This window comes from Triticum urartu, chromosome 7 (assembly GCF_003073215.2).
Source record: "Triticum urartu cultivar G1812 chromosome 7, Tu2.1, whole genome shotgun sequence".
Taxonomy (NCBI): Eukaryota; Viridiplantae; Streptophyta; class Magnoliopsida; order Poales; family Poaceae; genus Triticum; species Triticum urartu.
The window spans coordinates 8,488,865-8,498,714 of NC_053028.1; the positions used below are offsets into that span (position 1 = coordinate 8,488,865).

General features: G+C 43.4%; 1 protein-coding gene across 3 annotated transcripts; it reads left to right on the forward strand.

Moving 5' to 3' along the window:
• The first annotated feature begins 1,930 nt into the window (after positions 1-1,930).
• LOC125524683 lies at positions 1,931-9,541 on the forward strand. 3 transcript variants are annotated; one of them, XM_048689718.1, is made up of 4 exons: positions 1,931-2,172; positions 2,311-2,437; positions 5,823-8,860; positions 9,021-9,541. In XM_048689718.1, exons 2-4 carry the CDS (start codon positions 2,429-2,431, stop codon positions 9,022-9,024), a joined length of 3,051 nt encoding a protein of 1,016 aa, XP_048545675.1. In that variant the 5' UTR covers positions 1,931-2,172; positions 2,311-2,428; the 3' UTR covers positions 9,025-9,541. The 3 variants fall into 3 exon arrangements, 2 of the variants coding, with proteins under 2 accessions (XP_048545675.1, XP_048545676.1); XM_048689719.1 differs by having other exon boundaries at positions 2,321-2,437; XR_007290916.1 differs by lacking the exon at positions 5,823-8,860 and having other exon boundaries at positions 1,946-2,172.
• Positions 9,542-9,850: the final 309 nt, after the last annotated feature.

Below are 9,850 nucleotides of genomic sequence, written 5' to 3' on the forward strand. Positions count from 1 at the left end.
TGATGATATATATATGATTGTTCTACTAGAAATTCTATTTATATATATATATATATATATATATATGCATAACGTGTACAATGTGTAGTACCGTAAAATACCAGCAAACGAAAAAGAATTAAAATGAAAAACACAAAATTAAATGAAAAAGAAATCATAAAACCAAAAAACCCACAACCACTTAGTACCGGTTGGTATTACCAACCGGTACTAAAGGGCTCCCGGCCCCCGGAGCTGGCTCGTGCCACGTGGTTCCCCTTTAGCACCGGTTCGTGTTGAACCGGTACTAAAGGGGGGGGGGGGGCTTTAGTGCCGAACCTTTAGTGCCGGTTCCTGAACCGGCACTAAAGGGCCTTACGAACCGGTGCTATTGCCCGGTTCTGCACTAGTGCTAACCCAAGCACGGCATCCAAACCGGTCAAACACTTGTTTGTTATCATAGACCTTCCTGATCTCGTTTGCCTTGCCAAGATCACCACCGGTTCCCCACACCGCGATCACGCCAAGGTTCTCCTTTCCGCTGGTGACCAGCTGAACGAGATCCACCTTGGGTTTCCCCTCCTCGACAGCGGCAAGCCTTGCTTCATTGATGCCAAACATTTCTGCGCTGGCAAGGCTGGCCTGCTCTTCTGCAGCAGCGGCAGGCTTGGAGCTAGATGTACCTTCCTTGATGAGGCGGTACGGCTGGTTTCTGCTCGACTACACCTTCGCAGATCTTCCTGGTGGTACGGAAGCCCTCTATATCCAACCTGCTGTTGATATCAAGGTGATTCTCTTGTTGCTGAAATGGAAGTTAATACTCCTGTTGCTTCATTGGTACAATGTTTTAAATAGCGGGCTATGGAAAATAGCGGCGGGCCTCCAAATCAGCTATAGCGGAGCTATAGCGGGCTATTCATGAAGGCGACCATTTAGCGGCACCCTGCTGAAAAGGCTATAGCGGGCTATAACGGAGCTATAGCCGGCTATTTAAAACTATGCTTTTAACTGCAGTTGTTCGGTCTCTAAATGCACACCTTCCCCCTAGTTTCATTGTTGCCATCCCACAATATTTTTCTAATGTCATTGTCGTGTATGTATCAGGTGCATGGATTTGCAAGATGTACCAGACTACCAGTACCTTCATCACTTTGAACTCTAAAGCATTTTACATGGACCCATGCATGTCCTTGTAGTTACAACTCTACCAGTGGCGTCCTTCGTTTGGTTTCCCTTTGGGAGTTAGTTAGCCCCTGCTATGTAGGTTCTCTTTGGCATTAGCTTATGTATCTAAGCAAAAAATATCATGCATTATCCAAGTGTGAGCACAGGATATGAGAAAGCTTATCTTGGATCTTTCAAATGTGCAGAAGTCAGGCGAAGATAAGAGGTGTTGTTTTACATGACGAGACGAGAGATGTTGACGGGCTGGATTTTCAGAGTGTTAAGCCCAATACCAATTGACCAGTTTAAACAGACATATTGTCTTTTTCAGAACTAAAGGGGTAAACTTTAATCTCAACCATTGGTTTGCACCGAAATTTATAATTTTTTTTAAGGGAGTGTACCCAAGCATACTTAAAAAAATGGTACTAGCAAAATGCTGGATATTTGACCTATTCGCTTCGGACAGTAACAAATCATCCTTACTTGAGAACTGTGATGATACAAGCCAGTATAGAAAATTTTGTTACCATCATAATTTTTTCTTATTATTTTTGTATAATTGGTTTCGACTTTTCTCGATCAGGTCTAGGGCCTGATCTCAAATTTGACATAGAGCCCAGTATTCTGTAGGCACGTACAACCCTGATCCCACTGCTAGACTCGATTTGTTTTTGCTGGATCACATGTAGGGCCACCCATAGCCTAACTTTTATCTTTACCTTTACCTTTGTGTTCTTTAAACTTAAGCAAGCAAAGAATCTGATGATGACAGATGGATGGAGCTAGAGACTAGAGTGTGCTGGGAGCAAAGAATTTTCACAGCTTTGTTGGCAGAAGAGCAAGTAAAGCAGCAAAGCAAACGCAAGGAATACTACTATGTATGCATGCCCCAGGACAAGAGCTTGCTGTATCTATTCCATTCTGTGTCTGCAAGCAGCTTAGTTTTCTGGTCCACCTGATCGATCTATCTCTGGCTTCGTTTTAGCTAAACTTGTACTGGTTCAATCCAGCTACGCCACAATCAAGGTAATGTTACTGTGCCAATTGTCTATATATGTATGTGATCTGCAGAGTGCTTCTGCAAATTTGTAAAGCTTTTGAAAGACTTCATAACGGGCTAGGGATCAAACTTCTAACTTCTCCGAATGCTTTCATCGATCCTAGACATATGCAGGAACGAATTAAGCCAGCTGGAACCTTCGCTGCAGATCCATTAGATCATGGGTTAGATCGAACAAGCCAATTCAACTCCAAATGAACCTGAAGATCAATTCAATACATCATGACGAGGGTACGTAATCCATTCATGCATCTCGATCTTCAGGAACCAATGTCGCAAGCTTAACTGAGATTTGCATTTGCTATCATATTTTGCTTGTTGCCTGACCACTTTGTGCGAAAACATGTTTTAGAGCACCTGCACCCCGGCCCTTCTATCCTAGCCATCCATCCACACATCGCGATCCGTGCAAATACATTTCTCTTTTTTGTTTCTCTCATATAGAACATGTCTTGAAGTTCAAACCTTTGCAGAACAGCAAAGTTTTCTAACTAGAATGTAGGAAATTTTTTTTAGATTTTTGGGCCCAACATAAATATACAAAATAAGTTTTGTATGATTAAAAAAGTATCATATTTTTAGTATTTATGCCGGACAAAAATTTCTGAAAGATTTATCCTAGATTCTAGTTAGAAAGCTTTGCCGCGCTGCAAATGTTAGAACTTCAAGACATGTCCTATATGAGAGAAACAAAAAAGAAAAAATTTCATGTAAAAATTTAGTTGTGTCGCACAAATCTTAAAGAAATATTGAAGAAGCAGGATAGAAGGGCCTGGGTGCAGGTGCTTTAAAAATCTGCGTGCCCACTTTGTGGGTTTGCCATCTATAAAATGTTTCACTTTTGTTTGAGAAGAAGAGGATTTAGTTTGGCGCCGTGTTCTGAATTTCGGCCGAGAAAAGTGGATTTCGGCCGAATTTCAGCCATTTCGGCCTGGGGCGAAAAGTATATTTAGGCCGAAATTGCTCAAATTTGGCAAATTTTGATCAAATTTAAGTCAAATTGTAGTCAAAATTTGATCAAATTTCAGCCGAAATTTTTGAAAATGGCCGAAATTCGGCCATCTCGGCCTAGGGCGAAAAAAAGCTCAAACCAAAAATCAAAACACAGGTTCAGTGAGCTATTTGCAAGTATTGCTCATGTATCTAGATGTCGATCTCAGTTCGGTTAAGCTTTCCACGCGACAGACAGCGAACCCTAGCCGCCTCCCGGCTCGATCTCGGGAGGCACCCCCGCCGCACCTATGTCTCGACCCCCTCGTTCGTCAACCCTCCTCGCCTCCGCCGGCAGTGGCCTCCCCGGCCGGCTTGCCGGCGGCGGTGGGCCTCCCCATGACGCCTGCTTTCTCCTCTTATATCTTCCCCATCTAGTCTCCTCCATGTCCATGGTCGGCCAGATCGGACGCGCCTCCGTGCGGGTGTGGCGGCTGCTCGCGATTTGCTACTGGTTGGTGCGGCCTCGCGGTAGATGAGGCGCGACCAGTGCTCTTGCTTCATCCCGTACGTCACACTGGGAGTGGCTCCCACGGCTGGACGGAGTCCCTAGCTGCTCTGCCTAGAGCAGAACAAGTTGGGTATCGTCCCTAGTCACTCCCACGGCCCGCCTGTTGTGCCTGCTCAGGCACCTCCCGCTGGCATTGTCCATGACTGTGCGTGGTGAGCGTCGGCGGCTCCGGCATAGACGTCGCGATGTACTCATGCTCCTCACGCGCCGGGGATCCGATCCATGGCGAGGCTGGTCGAGGGGTCCTTCCTGGTGGTTATTGCATTGTTGGGCCGTGAGCAGCACAATGAAAATTTGGGCTGTGTCTTCCAACGCATGATGCCAGAGGCGGCCAGGAGGGGAATATCCTATTTGACGCACGTTCTGTCAAATTGTCGACCTTTCGCACAGACCTTGCCGATCAAGCGATCACTTGGGCCAGCCCATTTAACGTGTTTGCAGCATATCCGGTTTTGGGAACCTTCTAGAGTTTCCCAGTCAGTTTTTTCTGGTTTTGGGAACCTCCCTGAACCGGTTTTTTCGGTTTCTCTTTGGTTTTTCGTTTTTCTTTCTTTTTTCATTTCTTTTCCTTTTTTTTCTTTCTCGTTTCTTTTTTTTACTTTCAACTTTTTTTTTTCCTTTTTCAAGTCGATATTTCCTTTTTTTTCAAAAACTTAAAATTTTTCTCAGATTTTATAAAAATGTTCCATTGTTTAAAATATGTTCCCAAATTTTAAAAATGTTTTGAACTCCAAAAAATGATAGGAATTTGAAATAATGTTCATGTATTTAAAAAAAATAAAAAATTTAGAAAATGTTCATATTTTCAAAAACAAACTTCCATAATTGCAAAAAATGTCCGCGGTTGCAAACTTTGGTCTGAAATTAAAAATTGTTTGAGTTTGAAAAAGTGTTCAGAAATTTCAAAAAATGTTCATGGTTTTAAATTTTTGTTAGATATTTCATGAAGTTCGATTTTTAAATATTTGTTTCACGGTTTCAATTTTTTTTCATAATTTCATGAAATGTTCCATTTTCAAATATTTGTTCAAAAATTCAAAAACTCTCTGTGGTTTAAAATTTTGTTCGGAATTTCATAATTTGTTCGCAACTTCAAAAAATGTTTCATGTTTTGCAAAAACATTTTCTGCCGTTTTAAATTTTTTGTTCACATATGCAAAAAAAGTTCTTGTCTATGAAAATGTTCAGAAATTCAAAAAATGTACGCACTTTTTCAAAATATAGACCATTTATCTGAAGTTTTGAGCAAATTTCAGGTTCGAAAACATTTTTTTGGAATTTTGAACAAAAAAATCAAAAACACAAAAAGAAAAAAAAAGGATCTCTGTTTTATTGTTCTTAGAGGCTTGCGCTGGCAAGTAATCACTAGTTCTCATTTTTTTCGGTGGCTAGCCCAAAAATCTTGTTTGATGGGGGTCTCGTGTTTGATCCTCGGTAATGCTCCTTTTTTCGAGAACATTTATATAGTTGCTACAGTAGTCGATCGCTAGCACATCCGCTCGCTTCGCTCATTCGCTAGTGGGCCTCCGTCACTGTTTTGGCGTGTGTATGAGTTGGTGTTGGTTGTGTGCATCCTAACTATGCAGAGGTCGGGTGTGTGCTCATTGTGTTTTGTACCTTCTTGATGCTCCATTTTAAGCAAATAAAATCCACCCCGAAAAAAAATCTTGATAGAACTAATGTATAGTAGTATATGACCCGTCTGTTGGGAGATGCTATCATTCCCTTCGCTGCCATGATTCTGTATCCTTACATACATTAGCCATTGTTTTCTTAACGAATTTAGATGATAGTAAATTATACACAATCCAGTTTAAGTGTTCGATTGCAGGCATTATAAAACACCTATATAGTCATAACAAAATGTGTACTAAAAGAAAACACAAAGAGTATAATTAACTACTTCCTCTGTCCCAAATTATAAGACATTTTTGGTAGGCTAAATAGCGTACCAAAAACGTCTTATAATCTGGGACTAAGGTAGTATTATCTTTGTTATTCCTATGTCCTGTCCCTATAGTTAAAAATGTGCCTTACAACTTGAAACAAAGTAGTGAAAAAGAAACAATGGTAAAAGTGATGAACCTCATTCATTGATTATTATACACTTCACAGGTCATCGATATCAAGGCAAATACCATCGATGCTGCAGCAGGAGAAATACTCGGTATTCTAGATGGCATCAGCAAATACGAAAGAAAAATCTACTTTTTTGGTTGGTGTGGACTCGGGGCATCTGCTGCTCTCAGAGTGGCAGCCCAACGCCTGAAATCACTGGCTGCTAAAGGAAGGAAGTTTGACAAGGTTGTCCACGTGGATTGCACATTGTGGCAAAGCATGAGAGCCCTGCAAAAGGCAGTTGCTGAGGAGCTAGAGCTTCCCCAGTCGGTGATGGCCATCTTTGATCAGCATGATGAGGAGGATGATTTCAATGGGATAGACCAAGGCTCCAGAGGGGTTTTATTGGATGTCAGAGAGGAGATCTTCAGAAAGCTTGCTAGTAGTACGTTTGTGGTGTTTTTCCACAACGGGAGCAACCACTACATTGATTTGTACGAGTGTGGTGTCCCTGTAACAACATTTTTGAGTAACAAGGTCGTGTGGACCTGGGGTGGGGGTTTTCATTTGCCCAATAAAAGTCTGGAACGTCAGCTTAGAAACAATGTGGTTGATGTTTTCGTGGGAAGTGAAGACTGGCACGATCATGTATTGCATGAAGAGGCCGCGGAGGTTGCCAAGCGCGTGGGTATTCTTGATCCTGATAAGATAGTAGAGTGCTTCCAGTATGCTTGGGCAAGAAGACTTGTGAGTGATATTGACTGGGAGATGCATGCTTCAAACTATTGGGTAAGCGACGGGATTATACAAGGTCAAGGCGATACATCGGCATGGGAGGTTGGCAATGCTTTGAAGAGAAACGTACACTTGGATCGGATTGTGGAGAATATTTACTATGAGAAAGAGATTGGTGGTCGCATTTCCAGTCCTAATGGCTGTTGGGTTTCAGCCACACACCAAACCCTGCTACATGATGATAATCGCGTGTTGCCTCCTCGGGCGACATCCTTCTTCCTTCTAACAGAAGAATCAGAGGGTAGGAGGGTGGTATTACTAGCTGCCATGTTCCCACACAACAATAGGCTACGGGTGTTACATCTATCTTGGTGCACCTTCAGTTTTACATCTCCTCCCTTCTTCTGTTGCAGCCACCTAAGATTCCTCCTACTGGACCATTGCACAGATGTCGGAGAGGAGGAGCATCAAAGCAACAACCAAAGCGGATCATGTTTCCAGAAGTTGTGGGTGTTGGACCTGAGGTACACAGATTGGTACTCAAAAACTATGATGTGTTTAATGGATGAACTCAGGGAGCTGAATGTGGAGACAGACAAGGATTGGATGAGCATAGTTGATTGCTGTGGCAATAGAACAAGCCTTGTCAAGCTCCGAGTAGCTACCGACACAGACTCTGCAACAGAAATAGTCATTCACTGTCAAGTCCCTAACCTGTCTAGCGCCAGCCTCCTTAAGGAAATCATCCTTGAGGAGTGTGTTGGATTGGAACAAGTTGTCACTGATGTTCTGCCACCATTGCTTGAGTCATTTAGTTTCTTCATCACTGATGATGCTATCCCTAAGATATCAAGCATTTCCTTAGAGGGCCTTGCCAAATTGAAGAGTGTGCTGCTAAGAGGGGTGATGGAGAACCTCCAGGAGCTGGATCTCTCGGGTACAGCAGTGAAGACCCTTCACCTCAGAAAAGTGGTAGCCCTGAACCTCAAGCAGCTCATCCTACTGGGTTGTGAGAAGCTGCAAACAATACAACATCCATCAAGTAACAAATGGCCAAGGAGGTTCGAGGTGTTGCGCATTGACACCATCCGATCAGCATCATCTGCCCAAGCTAATTGGGAAGAGAAGACCAAGGAGACTATTGCTGCTATAGGATCATCTTGTATTGCTGCAGTTCCTTCTGAAAAACCAGCTACATCCTTTGATTGGTACATCTCTGTAAGGGATGCAAGGCTCTTTAGGTCGCTAGAGCCCTTTGAAAAATATTTCACGAAGAAGTATGGATGTATAGAGATGGCGTCATCACCTACAGGTAGTGTTGCTATTGATGATAGTGGACGTGCTCAAGGAATTAGAAAGCCTGGTCATTATTTATATGCAAGAGATATAATCTTCCGAGACCACCTGCTGGCTGCTACTGCTAATGAAGGTGCAATCGGATGGATGTGGGCTTGCTCGTCTGTTCCTGCTGTTGATGAATCCGTGAGCTGGTACGTCCACATACAAGATGAAGAGGAGATAAAGAGTGGATTACTGCAGCAACAAGGCAACATCCAAGGAACTAGTACTGGTGTTGCTTTAATCCCTGATTTTATATGTTACAGTGCTATAACACTGCGTGTGCATGATAGCTTGTCCATCACTAGCATCCCAAGCCCACAAGTGCTATGGTCGAGCAGGTTTACAAAATCATGGAGCTGCCTTCGATGGTGTCGAGTTGAGAGATGCCCCAAGCTAAGCTCTGTATTTCCTATCCCCACACGAAGTGATGATGGGAATGATTATGAGATAGTTGAATGCTTTTCTTGTTTGACCACGTTCCGGGCATCCCAGCTCCTGAAGGCACGCTACATCTGGAACTGGAGTACAACATGCATACCCAGTAAAGATTCCTTTCAACGCCTAAAATTCTTGCACCTAGACTATTGCCCCGGGCTCATACATGTGCTCCCCTTATCCGTAAATATGACTACCTTGGGGAACCTAGAGACCCTCGAGATCGTGTGTTGTGGCGATCTCATGGAGATCTTCCCTTTGGACCCTAAGCGCCAAGAGAAGGAAACAAATATAAATTTCCCCGAGCTGAAGCATATCCACCTACACGATCTCCCCAAGCTGCAGCGCATCTGTGGAAGTAAGATGTTTGCGCCAAAGCTCGAGACTATCAAGACAAGGGGCTGCTGGAGCCTGAGGCGCCTGCCCGCCGTTGCCAAGCAATGCCCGGAGGTGGACTGCGAGAAGGAATGGTGGGACATCTTGGAGTGGGCCGAGGTGGATGCAAACCACCACCCTTCGCTCTACAAGCCGAGCCACTCGAGGTACTACAAGAAGGCCCAACTGCCGAGAGGCACTGTACTCAGGTGAGATATATCTGGCTCCATCTTCCCATTCATTAATAGTTAACTTCGTGTGCTAGTCAAACTTAGTTTCATCATCATCCTGCCAGTACTATTCTACTTTCATTAATTTACATAGTTATAATCAATCATCTCATTGGTGATTTATTATGCTGCATTCCAGGTAATCCATCCCTTCACTGACGTGATCTTCAGCTTGCTTTGACACTACATGCATATTGGCTTACAAAGTTGAAGATTTCTCTGCAATATACGGTTGTGTGTATGTTGCCTACCCAAATTCATGTTACTTGATTGGTTTGTGAGTGCTCTATATCTGCTTTGCCATGGCGTGGCTCTGCTCCTACAGAAATCCACATTGTTGACGTGATGATGTGTCTTCCAATTTGGTTTTGTTTGGTTTGGTTTGGTTCGGTCATCTTTGCTGGACTGACCCATGTATCCATCAGAGCAAGTATCTATCATCTGGTTGGAGAGATGACGGTATAGGCTCTGAGCAAGAGAGAAATAAATAGGAGAGGCGTCCAACTTATCCGGCATGGGCCCTGACATGCTCATGTTGCTGCTATGCTCTCTGTGTGTGGTGTGTGATTTGTCGGCTATCGATCGATTGTTGTAATAATTTGTTGTACTCTGACTTGCGTATACATAATGGTGATGAAGGTTGTGCGTGCGTTTGATTTTTGCAACAGTTGTGCATTGTTATAAATCCGCTGCTCAATGTTTCTTATCTGAATGTTGTAGCTCTATGCTTTATGCTTTGCTTTGTTTTGGGTTGCTTTCTTCTGCTTCCCCTTATGCTCCGCTTCTTATTTTTACTGGCTAGCTGAGCAGCTATCGGTTAATCACTACTACAAAAAGGGCTATTAATGGCGCACCAGTTTTGCCTATTAATGGCACATCACTGGTGCGCCATTAGTACCACGCCACTAGTATTTATTACTAATGGCGCACCGGGCAGTGCGCCATTAGTTTTGCCCATGGTGCGCCACT